Source organism: Lutra lutra, chromosome 12, assembly GCF_902655055.1.
Source record: "Lutra lutra chromosome 12, mLutLut1.2, whole genome shotgun sequence".
Lineage (NCBI taxonomy): Eukaryota > Metazoa > Chordata > Mammalia > Carnivora > Mustelidae > Lutra > Lutra lutra.
Window position 1 is genome coordinate 39,917,231 of NC_062289.1, and position 15,697 is coordinate 39,932,927.

A 15,697-nucleotide genomic window follows, 5' to 3' on the forward strand; every position below is an offset into this window, starting at 1 on the left:
TTAACCATAATCACATAGCATACTAGTACCTGCATCTGCTTGTGTTTTCACATATCCATGGTTCATCCACTACTTATCATCCAAAATTTCCACAATTCAGCAGAACATCAGTAATTTTCTTACTGTGATTAATTTATATTAGTTATTGTCACCATTCTTTTAATATCTTTGGGTATCTTGGAATTTAGTTCATAGTGTTTTAAAAAATGAGGTTAGTAACTTACTCTTAAAAGGCACTGCTTTATTATTATATGTTTTTGATCATATTTGTTGTAACCTATATTCGGTTAGATATTCTCATTCAAGCCAACAAGTGGACTAGCATCTATGGCAAATTCCACTATTGTGCAGATTTTTTTCTTATTGTTGAAATCCTTCTAGCGCCCTAAATAATACTAGAGGAGTAACAAGAAGCTAACACAAGAATGAGGTCATAAGACTTTAGCATTTTAGATGTAGATCATAAAGAAGTTCATATTCACCCGATCCCTGATTTCTTACAGCTATACACTAGTTTCTTTCTGCTCCCAGGCTCTGCCTCATTGCATGATTGTGTTTCATATTTTCTTTACACTTTCAGTTGAATTTTTGCAAGTAGTTTAAAACAAATAATTTCAGAAACATTTATGTTTACTTGTGTGTAATAGAAGTAAAGATACTGGGGGTATTTATAATGGACCTGATGTCTTTAAAGTAGAAAAATATTATATTTCTTCCTGTGAATTCTAAATAAACCAGGGAGCTCTATAATTAATCATTTTTGATATAATGTTCTTATTGTGAATTAGTTTCAGGTAAATGTGATTTTTAAAGTATTACTTTAATTCATTTACATCAGAATGGGTGGGTTGCACAAGATTATAATGATAATATTTTGGATACTCATCAAAGAAAATTGTTCAACCACCACTCAAAAACCAGTTTATAGTATTCGTTTGACCACATTTTAAAATCAAGGGATTTCATTATTGTTGGAAAAATGACAGCAGACAAGGAAGTGGGTACCTAAAGAATATGTTCATCTCTAAAGCACAGTGACAGCATAACCTTTGTTTTTAGTCTTTATGTAATTCCATTTGCAACTTTTTAAAAACAGCTAATTTTTCATTTTAGCAATGTTAGTTTTTTCTTATGAAAATAATTTCTACTACAGAACTTTGAAAATTGTTTTATTCTTGATTTAACATCTTTTTTAAACCACAGAGAACAATAATTTTATAATTAAGAATAGTTTTGAGGATGCCTGGGTGTCTCAGTGGGTTAAGCCTCTGCCTTCGGCTCAGGTCATGGTCTCAGTGTCCTGGGATCGAGCCCCCGCATCGGGCTCTCTGCTCAGCAGGGAACCTGCTTCCCCCTCTATCTCTGCCTGCCTTTCTGCCTACTTGTGATCTCTGTCTGTCAAATAAATAAATAAAAATCTTTAAAAAAAAAAAAAAGAATAGTTTTGAGCTCTTCATAGGATTTGTCTGTAAAATTTAGTCATTTAAATTAAAAAATTAAATTGTCTTTATGATTTTTAAATCAAAAATTCGATAGAATATTTCAGCAGATATCTGTGAAACTAAGAAGTCTGTGAGTTTTGCACCATATTACTACTAAATACATAAAAATTAGATTAGTTGTTAGGTGCTATGTCATAGTATGTGTTATAATTATAACATACATGAAAGAAATACATGTGCATATTCATGTAAAGGGATAGATGTGATCTTTAACTATTAACTATTAACTACAAGACTTAGTAGTATTCATTATAGTTCAATTTGCTTTCTTTCATGCCGTTGGCATTTTTATATTTTAGCTGAGGTCCAAATGCAGAATCTTGAAATGTATTATTCTTTATATCATTATAATAGTTCTTAGAGTAGTTCTTTATTAATTTTTAAAGGCCAGCTCTAGTTTTGGGAATGCATGTGAGTCTTATTTTTTTTTTAAATATACCTAAGCAGTTGACAAAAGATATTTCCAGAAATGAGCTATGTGATCTTTAACACCAGGCTGTGGAACAGATTTGATAATAAATATCTCATTACTTTTGAGATTTGTATATTGTACATGTTAGCTTGGTAACTGAGTTCTATAAAAAGATCAGAATTAACTGGATTTTGTATATCTGTCATTTCTGCCGTGCCAAAAATCTGTGGAGTAGTTTGTAATTGCCATTGTTTGGGTTATTACGATAAACAGAGCTGATAAGGCTTATGCTATTTGCCTTGCGAGCTGCATTCATTTCACATCACTCTGTTGAATTAAAATTGTGTGCACATATCTTTGCTTATCAGTTTTATTTATCTGTCAGGAAGAGAGAAAGAAAGCATGTTTCCACCATATAAAACCTTATAACAAGCAGGTCAGAAATTATAATCATTATTCTAATATTCTAATGCAAATGAATGACTGTATGTATATTTCTGTTATCTATCATTTAAAAGATATTCCTATAGGAAAATACGGTTACTTTTTCCAAGTGCCCTTTTTCATATTTTGTCAAAGCTTATCATTTTAATTGGATTACCCAAGGTACAAGTGCAGATCTGCAGAATATAGCATATTTTTTCTCTCCTTTGTCAAATATGTATAATTTTTCCTTAGAGATGCTTCTACAGTCTTACTATTTGCTTGGCAATGTTTCTAGACAGAAAATACAAGTTGATTGTGTGAAATGCTTTCATTTTCTCCCATGGTAGAAGTTCTTCATAATATTTATGCTCTTAGGCTCACCTATGAAATTCCCAAACTCACCAATGGTCACATCAGATGAACTTTCAAATTTTCAGATGTCTGTGATAAGTTAAATACAGAGGTACTTCCTTCACAAATTCTGTAACCTCTGACAATTGTCACACATTGTTATCACTATATGCCCACTTCAGTTTTCACTCCAGTGTACTGGGGAGTGATCTGGACTTCAAGAATTTGGAATGCTCCCCATCCTTGGTGTTTGTCCTACATATTACTTTTTTTAATTTTTAAAAAAAAATTTATTAACATATAATGTATTATTAGCCCCAGGGGTACAGGTGTGTGAATCGCCAGGTTTACATACTTCATAGCACTCACCATAGCACATACATGTCCTACATATTACTTTGATGAGAGTTGTTTATTGATGTGATCCTATGAATTTCCTGTTTGAATGTTATATCCAGTGGATTTTTCATGTATGCAGGACAATTCTGTGTTCTTTTGAACTGTTATCCAGTTTTTTATAGAGATGTTTTTCCTCAAAAAAGTACAAATAAAGTACTGTTTTACAATCTGTCTCATACATTCAAATCTTCAGCAATTGTTTTCATGTTCCAGTGATGGGAAAATCATTATTCATGGACGAAGAGTTTTGTCCATGAACTATCAGTCCTGCCAGTATTAGCTTTGTGTTTTAAGGGACTTTTGCGTTTTCAGTATTAGCTGGCCTTTGTTTTCTGGCAAAACAATTTATAGTTCATTCTCAGATAACTATACATATGGTATTTGTATTTTAATTAAAAAGACTGTTGTTATGTCTGATTCTTATAAGCAGAAATTCATTATAAGGACACTTTTCATTTCCTTGAAATGTTCCCTTTCTTTTTTTTCCAGGGCTCTTAAATTGCAAAGCCACTTAAATTATGTGCTTTGGGGAGTTAATTTTTGGCACCATATGTCTCTAAAAATGATTTAATTTTATCTAAAGCATGTTTGTAATGATATTTATATTCTGTAATACACAGAGACAATATAAGGAATGTTTAAAAAGAAAAAAGTCTAGTCTACTATTGTTCAACACAGTAACATGTCTAAGGTTGCAAAAATATCTATTTATTTTGATTAATGTATTTTTAATATCTGAGCTCTGTTGTTGCCTTTTAACACTTTGACTTAACAAAGTGTCTTTACGAGATCAATTTGACTAATACAAAAATGTTACTGCCATTATTCTTTTTTAAAGATTTTTTTTTAAATTTATTTGACAGAGGGGGGCAGTGATCACAAGTAGGCAGAGAGGCAGGCAGAGAGAGAGGAGGAAGCAGGCTCCCCGCCAAGCAGAGAGCCCGATGTGGGGCTCGATCCCAAGACCCTGGGATCATGATCTGAGCCGAAGGCAGAGCTTTAACCCACTGAGCCACCCAGGTGCCCCATACTGCCATTATTCTTATTAGGGACCTGATCTTATGAATTGAGAATGTTAGAAAAGTTAAACTACAAAAAAGGACTAACTTTAGTCTAAGGACTAATTTAAAGGCTAATAAACAACTTTCTCCGAAGCTCTATTAATCATTTTACATATTTTTATGCTTTTTCAAATGGATGTGCCATCAATTCTCACCTATTTCTAGCAAATTCAAATTCTCGTGTAAGTAGGCTACATAGATCTATCTTCAATTTAGTATGAAATAAGTTATAAAGTTACTAACCAACAACTGCTTTTATTATGTGAGCAGGATGAGGGGAAATACCAAAAAATGTAGGCAATTTAAGAAGCAAAAAGTAGTAATTAATTTCTTGATTTAAACTCCTTTAATATTTTGGATAGCTCTTTTATTATAGGTAAGATCATGCTTAGTGGATACATAACAAAAGTCTTGGGGCTCCTGGGTGGCTCAGTGGGTTAAGCCTCTGCCTTCAGCTCAGGTCATGATCTCCAGGTCATGGGATCGAGCTCTGCATCGGGCTCTCTGCTCAGCGGGGAGCCTGCTTCGCCCGGCCCTCTCTGCCTGCTGCTCTGCTTACTTGTGATATCTCTCTCTATCAAATAAATAAATAAAATCTTTAGAAAAAAAAAAGTCTTATACACAGAAGCCTTTTTTATATTTTAGCAGATGGTCAAATATAGTAGATTTTTTAAAGCTAGATTGTAGTAAATTCTCTAAAAGTAAATAATCCTTGACCACAAAATATGGAGGATGCTTTGACAAAGCTAGGTTAAGCTTGCAGAGTTGTCTTTTTTAATGAAACAACTAAACATAAAGTAAGTTACAGAGTTATATATAAGGTACATGTAACTTTTATGATAAATTTCCGTGTACCTTTATCAGCTTTGTAAATATCAACGTTTGCATATTTGCTTTGTATGATTAGGCCAATATGAATACACTCAAAAGACTCTGTCTGCCTATTCCCAATATTATTTCCCTCCTCTTTTCTGAGTTAGCCACTAGGTATTTATCAATTCTGTCCATATTTTTACTAATTATAATTTTATCAATTATTAATTAATTTTATTAATTTTAAATGCAAACTTAATTTTCATATTATATATAAATGTACTGTATGTATCACATGCAATATTAGTGGATTTATTTTAAACTCTAGGCTTTAGGATATGAACATACTACAATGTATTTTTTTTATTACTCAAGTGTAAACAGATTGTTCCCACATTTTCACCATTGCAAGCAATTCTGTAAGTGAACATTATTTTATGTTTCCTTAGGAACGTACTAAAATTGTTATTGAAGAGCACTATCTCTGACTTCAAAATGCATTAGATACCTGGAAATCTCATTAAGACACCAATTTTGGGGCTCCAGAGTTTCCATTTCAGTAGATCAGAATAACTCTATTTCTAACAAGTTCCGTTGTGACAGTGATTCTACTGATCTGGAGGACTGTTGGTCTAGAATATGTAGGTTTAAGTATAATTGCTAGATCAAAGGGGAGCTACATCTCCAAATTTAATACATAATGTCTGATTGCTCCCCAGAGTCTTCGTGTCAAATTATACGCAAATTCAAACAGTGTATGGGAGTTCAGTTTTTTCCACAGCTTACCAAGAATTGGTATGGACAGGTTTTTGTAATAATTGCCAATGTCATGAGTGTAAATCATATTTATTTGTGCTCTACTATTAAGGTTAAAAATGTTTCCATTTTTTTTTAAAGTGTTCAATGACTCAGTTGTGTATAACACCCAGTGCTCATCACAACACATATCCTCCTTAATACCCATCACCGGCTACCCCATCTCCCCACCTCTCTCCCTTCTGTAACCCTCAGAACAAACCCAGTTTGTTCCCAGAATCCAGAGTCCCTCATGGTTTGTCTCCCTCTCTGATTTCTTGCCCTTCAGTTTTCCCTCCATTCCCCTATGGTCCTCTGTGCTATTCCTTATATTCCACATATGAGTGAAACCATATGATAATTGTCTTTCTCTGCTTGACTTTATTTCACTTTGCATAATCTTCTCCAGTTGCATTCATGTGGATGCAAATGGTAGGTATTCATCCTTTCTGATGGCTGAGTAATATTCCACTGTATATATGAACCACATCTTTTCAAATGTTTATAAATAAAATAGCTTTCTTTTTCTGTGAATTGTCTATGTGTAATATTTGCCCATTTTTCTGGTATATTGTTTGTATTTTTCCTTTTTGATTTATAGGGGTTCTTTCTATGTTAAGGAAATTAATTCTTGCTGGCTGTCTGTTAGTATCTTCTTTAAACCTCTGGTTAATTTTGTTACTGTGCTTAAATTTAAATTGTAAAAAATTCAGCATAATTACATTTACCAATTCTTTCCCTTAGAATTTATTATTTTAGTATTTTATTTAAAACGGTTTCCCCTTCTAAAGATTAGTTTTAAATACAGCTTTTCTCAATTTAGTTTACCTAGCTTTTATGTTAGTGTATATTCTAAGTTAAGGATCTAACTTTATTTTAGACACTTATAGAGAGAAAAACAGTTATGCCATCCCTTCTCCACTAATTTAAGTGCTGTGTCATATTTCAGACTTAAAAATTTTATATGAATGTTTTGTTCATCTGTCTTTTCTGACCAAATGCTTATCCATTCCAATGTTGACATTACTGTTAGTTCCTACATCTGTATATATTGTATGTCGGGGTTTTTTTTAGCTTGTTCTTCTATTTCACAATTGTCTTAGCTATTCTCAGTCCCTTATTCTTCCGTATGAGTTTTAGATCAAGTTCTATGAAACCTGATGGGATTGTAGACTACTTTGTGAAAAACTGACCTGCCCATAACATTCTTTTTACATATGTGGACAGGTTATACCTCTCCATTTATTTAGTTATTACTTTATATTTTTAAATTTTTTTTAACTTTCTCTGTATATTTCCCTACATATTCTTTACTGGATTGAAACCTAGATATCTTACATTTTGTATTGTGATTATGAATGGTATTTTTAAATCATGATTCAAAATTAGTTATAATTAATTTTTTTTTAATTTATTTATTTGGTAGACAGAGATCACAAGTAGGCAGAGAGGCAGGCAGAGAAAGAGGGGAAAGCAGGTTCCCTGCCGAGCAGAGAGCCCGACATGGGGCTCAATCCCAGGACCCTGGGATCATGACCTGAGCAGAAGGCAGAGGCTTTAACCCACTGAGCCACCCAGGCGCCCCTATAGTTAATTTTTTAATTCTTTTTCAGTGCTGATGTTGGAGGCAAAAAAAGTTCCTAAACTCTATCATTACCTCCTATTGTTGATTTGTAGAACCTCTTTAATTATTTGTGTAGACATTCTTCCTCTTATACCTATTTTCTTTCATTTTCTTATTGTTTGGCAGTATCTGCAGTAAAATTTGGAAAAGAGGTACTGATTCCTGATAGCCTTTCTGCATTTTTCCTAACATTTATGGGAATGTCCTCAAGTATCTCTATTTACTAAAATATTTGTTCAAAGTTGTGGGTTTATACCTTTATCAGGTTAAAGAAATTTTCTTCTGTTCCTATTCCTAGTTTGCTAAGATAATTTTTTCATTGCTGATTGTTTTCATTCTGTGTTTATTCATATCGACTTCTCTTGGGGATGATTATTTTTTCTTTGATATATTGATGTATTACATGAAAATATGTGCTGATAATGAACCATTTTTAAATTTCTGGAACTATTAAATTATAGTTCCTTTACACTGTCTTCAATTAATGAGCTCCTAGATGGTACAAACTACATTCTATCAATCAATAAGTATTTATTAATCACTCTCTTATTACTAATAAATCATTTTCAGCTTCAGTCTTAAACCAAACAGTGAATTAGGAGATTACTTTTGCTTTACATTCAGAAAATATGGATAGTAAATTATTTCCTTGCTAGGCAAAGAGAGAAGAAAGAAAAAGAGTTTAAAATCTATCATTAAATATTGCTGCAAAAAAATTGTCTCCAATTTAGCAGCTTAAGCTAATAAACATTTATTTTCTCACAAAGTTTCTGAAAGACAAGAACCGGGAGCTGTATAGATGGGTGATTTGGCTCACGGTCTCCTACAAGGTTGCAATCAAGTTGGTCAGGGTGGCAGTCATTTGAAAAGACTGGAGAATCTGCTTTCAAGATCACTCACAGGGCGTTGTTGGCAAAAGGAAGTTTCAATTCCTCACCATGTGGGTCTTTTACAGAGCTGCTTACATGACATGGGAGCTAGCTATTCCCAGATCAAAATATCTGAGAGAATTAGAGAGAGAGAAAACCCAAGACAGAAGCCTCGGAGTTTATGTGTTAGTGTGTGTGTGTTTGTAAGTGCCTACTATCTGCCCTGTTCTGTTCTTTACAAGACAGCAAGACCTGCCTACACTCAAAGGGAGGATTATCCAATAATTTGACGGTCTATTTTTAAAATTACATCTATGAACACTGTTTTTCTCTAACAGTAAATAACAAATGTACTTCAACTCTATATTACCCCATTCTTCACAGTGTGTCCCCATTATCTCTTTTACACTAGGATAATAAGGCTTTATTTTTGTGTCTTCCATAATGTAAACCACACAACTGTATACTCCAACCTAGCCACAGAAAATACCTGAAAATTGATGCTTTGAAAGTTCGAATGCTTTGAAAGTTCTAATTTCAATGCTGAGAACATGAATGGTGTAAGATAATATTTCCGTGCTAATTTGGTTATGGCTGGGCCTTCAAAATTGAGAGCACTGAAGTTGAGGATCTTTTTTTCAGAATGACTCTTTTCCTGTTCCAATATGCTCCTTCTGAGTTTTCTATGAGACTGAATCCATTCTCCTCCATAATTCTTGTAATATGTGCTGGATACTAAGCAGCAACCCAGTTACTCTATCAGCGGCTCTAAATTCCATCCTTACTTCGTAAGTACACAGCAAGTCCTTACAGTGCCTTTGCATAACCCCATCCAGTGTGTTTGTGTCCCTTACTGTTCTTTTTTGTTTCTTTAACACCACTCCCTCATCTCACCTTATGTTCCCTATAATTGGAAGGAGAGGGCAGGAATATAATCAGTTCAGGAAGAAATTATTACATTTCAAAATGCAATCCTTGAAGAGTTTCATTTCAGAAATACTAGGTTAATTGAAGTGGGTGATATCAAAAATTGTTCCAGTTCCTTCGACTTTCCAACCTAAATTCTGTGACTTTTCCACTCACAACTGAATCCTCTCTCTTCAGTTTCCCCTTTACATATTTCTGTGTCTCTTACATTCACTTGGCTTATCTTACTCTTCTCTCATTAATTTGCAAGTTCTTGAATGTCTTACTTGCTTCTTTGCTTTGCCACTGAAATTTTACCAGTTCACTTTATGGAGTTAATTTCAGTATTTACTGAGTGATTACTTTCTACTAACATCTTAAAATTGGGCTTTTATCATAACCATTCTCTTAAAATAGTTGTCATCATGTTCAAATCAACTGTCATTTCTAGCACCTTAAATATTTTTCCATATATATATTTTATTGATCATCTCATTGTCTTTAGTGTGGATATGTATGTATATATGTGACTTTCATTGGATGCTGATTCTCTCTACGAATTCCTTCATTTTTTTTCTGTCCCAGTTCTTTTTTCAGGAGCCTATTAGCTATAAATTTAAAAATTTAGAAAAAAAAACACTTTTGAGATATTACTCTTTTTTAGTTGATACATAAGGAGCTTCTTTGCTTAAGTAGCTTAACACATGTGTATGAACTAATCTAAGACCTTTGTAGCTACCTCAAGCTAGAATTCAGAAAACTGAACAAAATAGATTTACTGTATACAGCTGTTTCTCCTCATGTAAGATGTGGATAGGGTACCATTAATTCTCAGTTCACTTTGGTTAATGAGCTCCCACTTGTAAAACCTTTCACATGTTGAGAGCTCCTACTTATAAAAAAAATTACCTTCAGTTTAAGGAATTCTAAAACTCATCTTCCTCTTATTTGCCCTTGTCATATTCGTAGATATCATAATAATGGTGTAATGCATAGACTAAAGTGTATTAACTTCTTAGTGAGTCTTTTAAGATATAGAACATGCTCCTGCAGTGGCTGCCATGGGGGGAAATTATTTTAATATTATATTTGAATATTTACTTATTTATTTTAATTTTATATTTCAGTATTATATTTAAACCTTTAAATATCACAGAAAATCATTTAATAATGACAGACTGTCTCTTCAAAAAGTGAATTAATCATGAATTCAATAGCCTAAATTTTCTGAAATGTCCTTAAATTCCAGGTAATGTATTTCAGCATTAGCAAGCTGAAAATCAAATAGTGTTCAAGGTTATTCTTTTTTCACAAGTTAACCAAGAATAGTGGTTTCATTATTCTGTGGACTTGCATAAATACCTCTGTGTTGCTTATTACAGTGGATCAAAATAATGATTATAACCAATTCACATAAAATACTAGGTGACTATTTTTAAAACTGTTATTTTTAGGTAAGATGTTTTATTGAAATATGCTTCCAGAAAAGTTCATAAGTCATCCATGCACAGTCTACTGAGGTTTTGCATAGGATCCCTTACATGTAACCAGTACCCAGAGCAATAAATAAAACATAAAAAAATCATACTTCTTTAACACTTTTATTCTGTTGTGAAGGCATCTGATATGAAATTTTTGGTGTTTATTTTTTATTCTAGAAAATATACTAAGAGGAAGTCAACATGAACAACTATGCATATTACCAATAAAAAGAGGTTTCAGTGACATTATATTTTAATATGGCTTTTATCATTAATTTTTATGAAGTTTATTTCTTCAAAAATAACCTAATTATAACGATTCTTGATGGTGCGTCTATGTTAACTGTTGAGGGACACATGTTCATTGTCTTGGTGAAGCTTCTACCGTGTTTGTTGTTGTTTGGTTTTATATTAAATATCCAAAATGTATGTATAAATATCCAAAATGTATGCCTCATAAGAGAAGTCTTTTTCTGTGAAGATGCAATATTAAACGTCTCACCTCTAAACATTGTATCCACTGTACCTTAGTGCAGTGAGATGTTTCTATGTCACACAGTCAGAGGGAGGTAGATTAATAGGGAGTTCTTGCTGGAAATCTCTTCCCTGTTATTGTTCTCCCTCAGCAGTTGATGGCTAAGTTAATTCTCTTTAGTTTTGTCATGCTCTAAAGCACACATTGCCAAGCAATGGTAAGCTTTATGAGGAAAAAAAAGAAGCAATGGTGTCCATCAAAGTCTCAAAGTTGCATTTTTAAACTTTGGCTTGACCTGATGTGCCATTCAAAAAAGCTTCAAAAGATTATTTTTTTTTTTTAAAGAAAGGTTCAATATGTCCCGAGGCTATCGGTTTTGAGTTAAACTGGGTGAAGTAGAAATATTTTACTCATCAGCTTTGCAGTCACAGAGTTTGCCTCAGCTAGAACAAAACTGCTGAGGCATTTAGAGAAAATTAACCCCCCATCCTGGCGGCCAGATGTGACTGGTTTCTGATGAATGCACATGAGTGGGCTGAAAAATCAAGAGACTGTGAAATTCCTGTCAGGTCCGTACAGTGCAGAATGGGCTATTGACTGCTTTCTATATTTCCCTCCATCATTCTTCTTGAACACTGCCATTAATTTCCTCTCCTACTCTGACTTGTGTTTTTCCCCTCCCTCTTCCCTTCAGCTCTGTCAGCTGCAAAGAAGGATACACAAGGTGTGGCAGAAGCACTTCAAACTCGTGGTCCTCTACAGCCAGATGAGGCTGGCCAAGTTCCAGACAGACTCTCAAGAGAGTATTCAGAAAATATTAGCTGTGCAGGTAGGTGATTGCAGGGAAGTAGGAAAGATCATTCTGATCTAGATTGAAAAGCAAATGATGGGTAGTGTGATGAAGCATTAAAACCATATCCCATCAGAGTTTTATAAATTTTTAACCTCTTTAATAAACTGGAATTGCATGAAGGATGAATTCAGTAAGTTAGCATATATAGCGTGCATACTTTGGGGGAAAAGGGAGATTGAACTTATTTTTCACAAACCTCAAAACAGATTTTTATAAACACATTTGGTATAAATATATATTTTCAAATCTTCAGGCTTTGCAGATGCCGTTCAGCTGTTTAAGAGATATTGTCAACAGTTGCCCTGTGTTGCTTTTGTGTGAAATCTACTTCAGTGAAAATGACACTTATGTTTATTTTATTTAACTGTTTTCTTTCCCCTTCCATTTCGAAGGAGGCTTGTCCTCCTAAGGAGATTTGGAGATGACTTTATTTGAAAAATAAGCAAGTTGTGTTTAGAATATAACTGTGGTTCCAGATGTATGAAATTTTATTGTTTGTAAAAACTTTTAGTGGATCAGTCGTCTTTAAGACTGATCTATTTCAGGAACCCATATTAACTATGTAAAGACTATTTAGGGAAACTTACATTTTTTAGATTAATATTTCATTATTTGAAATGTTATAATATGCATAAAACATGATTTCCCAAAGGAAAACAACCATCTCCTTGTTCTATTAAAAAACAAAAAATAGGGGCACCTGGGTGGCTCAGTGGGTTAAGCCTCTGCCTTCGGCTCAGGTCATAATCCCGGGGTCCTGGGATCGAGCCCCACATCGGGCTCTCTGCTCAGCAGAGAGCCTGCTTCCTCCTCTCTCTCTGCCTGTCTCTCTGCCTCCTTGTGATCTCTGTCTGTCAAATAAATAAATAAATCTTAAAAAAAAAAACAAAAAAAAAAACAAAAAAAAAAAACAAAAAATACAAGTACCTGTTCTATAAAATAAAATGCACATGCTCTTTAAAACCATAATCTTCATTAACCTGTAGCATAAACAACGCATGCTGAACCTAAACAAACCAAATCTTTTTCTAAAATTTTAATTACATGTGCATTTCATAAAAAAGATGCACAATTTGCCTTAATCAAAGGATTTTGTAAAATACTTTCAAAGCTATTTCAAATTTCATTTTTACTGGTGGCTATTTTTGCTCTTTTCCTCTGAGGACGTATATATGTAATATATATATTTTTTATATATATTTATATATCTTATACATATATCTCTCCCATAAGAAGTACATATATAAGGTATATGTACTTAATATAAGGATTCCACTGATAATAGATTATAACAAAATTTTTAAATAATAGAAATTTAAAGTTTTGAAAAGGTAAAGCTTAAATGTGTAGATTTAATAGATATTCATATATAAACTTGAGTATAAACTACAATTGCAGTAATTATGAAGGCAGGAGGTTGTTTTTTGTTTTTTGTTTTTTTCCTTAAAGTCTGTTAACAGATAGTATGTTAAAAATTATGGAGTTCCTATAACTTGTGATTCCCTTTTAAATATTCAAAGGTAAATTGCATGTTCTATTTATTATTTTAGAAAAATCTCATACTTCTGCCTAAGTGTAAGCATTCTTAAATGATAAATTTAAATTAGGATGTATTTTGTAAATTAGAGTATATTTTGAAATATTGAAATATTGAAAATGTCAGTAGAAACTTTGAATATTGGTAAAGTGAACTCTCAGTCCATAACCTACAGTAATCTTATTCTAACTTTTTATTAGAAACTCACCAATGCATTTTTTTTTTTACTAAATTTGATTTTAAATTACTTATTTTGATGGATGTTATGTGAAGAGTTATAAATGATGAGATAGTATCAGTAGAAAGATTCAACTACTCTGCTTCTAGGGACACAGTAACAAGGCTGGGTTGTATTTGAGGAACTTGAGGAACATAATTTAGCGGATTCTTATCTGATGGGGATGACTTCAATTTAGAATATTTCAACTTTGGCTTTTAGTAGAAACATTGAAACATAATTATCAGGATCTTGCCATAAAACTATAGAAACGTGGGCAATCCTCTCGAAAACTCAGCTTCTAAACCTTCAGCATGGTACACAATGACTGTCATGACCCAGTTCCTGCTAAACTTCCCAGCTTTATCTCTCTCCAGATTAGTTCCTTAAAGTCTATATCAGCTGCTCCAAAATTCCTGATCCACTAAATAAGAAACCTCTTATTTAACTCCTTCTTCCTTTCCTGTACCTATACTTTTATCTCTTTCTGTTATACTCTTATTATCTTACCTATTACAGAACATCTGACTCAAATCAAACATCTCTACAAAATCCTTCCTGAGAACCTTCCTTTTCTTTACCTCCCACTCTATTCTGTACATATCACCAAACCACAGCTGTATTTTCAGCACCTTACTCCTTCTACTTGTTGCTATGCTTTTCTTTCTAGAAGATTCTAAGCTCCTTTGGGGCTGTACATCATCAGTGAAATTAGTTCAGTTCTTGCTCAGTTCATTTTTAGTGTGTATGATAGGAAGGCCATTAAGGGTTTCTAAAAGTTTCCCACAACTATCTTGTTTTCACTTATTATATCAACTTTTTTTTAGGTTTCATTTATTTATTTGAGAGAGAGGGAGCATGAGTAGGGAGGGGGCAAAAGGAGAAGCAGAATTCTGTTGAGCAGGGATCCTGATACTGGGCTCAATCCCAGGACCCTGTAATCATGACCTGAGCCGAAGGCAGACACTTAACCAACTGAACCACACAGACCCACCTCAAATTTTTTTAAGTGAAAACATGGTAGAGTGATTTAGTACGTTGCAGACTGGGTTTGCAGGTATCAGTCTCTACACTTTGAGTTAACATGACTAAAAATTGCTTAATAGACCAGATGCTATTGCTCTCTGTTTTCATATGATTTAGTAGCATGTCAATACTATGGAATCTAATGTTTTATATTTTGAAGGTAGTGTTAAAATGATGCCATAAGATATTAGTGAATTATTTAAAAAGATATTAGTAAATTATTTGGTGAGAAAATCATCTGATGAATCTTTAAAAAAGAAATTGTATAGGGGCGCCTGGGTGGCTCAGCGGGTTAAAGCCTCTGCCTTCGGCTCAGGTCGTGATCTCGGGGTCCTGGGATCGAGCCCCACATCAGGCTCTCTGCTCAGCAGGGAGCCTGCTTCCCTTCCTCTCTCTGCCTGCCTCTCTGCCTGCCTCTGATCTCTGTCTGTCAAATAAATAAATAAAATCTTTAAAAAAAAAAAGAAAGAAATTGTATATAACTGTTAATGAACAAAATCAATTCAAAATAAACATTAAGCAGAAAAAGGAAACTTTATTTCACCCTTGGCCTTGAAGCAATTGCAGGACTATCCAAAAACAAACAAACAAACAAACAACAACAACAAAAAAAACCCATAATTTGTAAATCCACAGATGGCAAAAAAAACAGGTAGGCCACATAAGCTTTTGAATAACATAATCAAACAGAAACTGGTAAAATGAAATATAACTAGAATAAAGTATTGGTGTATTTGACATCAAAGTCATTTGTATTATATATATATATATATATATATATATGGATTTTAGTTGACTGAAATTTTAACCTGAGCCAAAGTGAGCTACTACCATCCTAAGACCAATGCCATGTTCCAGCTCTGGCAAGCTCGTGAGGCTCCTTGAATCTCACAGTGTAGGGCATATTTTATATCCCTAACCTCACCTCTCAGCCCATATAACATACTATC

The 15,697-nt window shown here is 33.4% G+C and overlaps 1 protein-coding gene across 5 annotated transcripts in view; it reads left to right on the top strand.

Annotated features, from left to right (window-relative positions):
• Positions 1-15,697, top strand: part of CCDC178 (coiled-coil domain containing 178) — a 445,791-nt gene that overhangs the window by 389,171 nt on the left and 40,923 nt on the right. For all 5 annotated transcript variants that reach the window (XM_047698296.1, XM_047698297.1, XM_047698295.1 and 2 more), the window contains one exon: positions 11,809-11,943. In XM_047698296.1, coding sequence (XP_047554252.1) covers positions 11,809-11,943 — 135 coding nt within the window. The remainder of the gene's footprint in view (positions 1-11,808; positions 11,944-15,697) is intronic.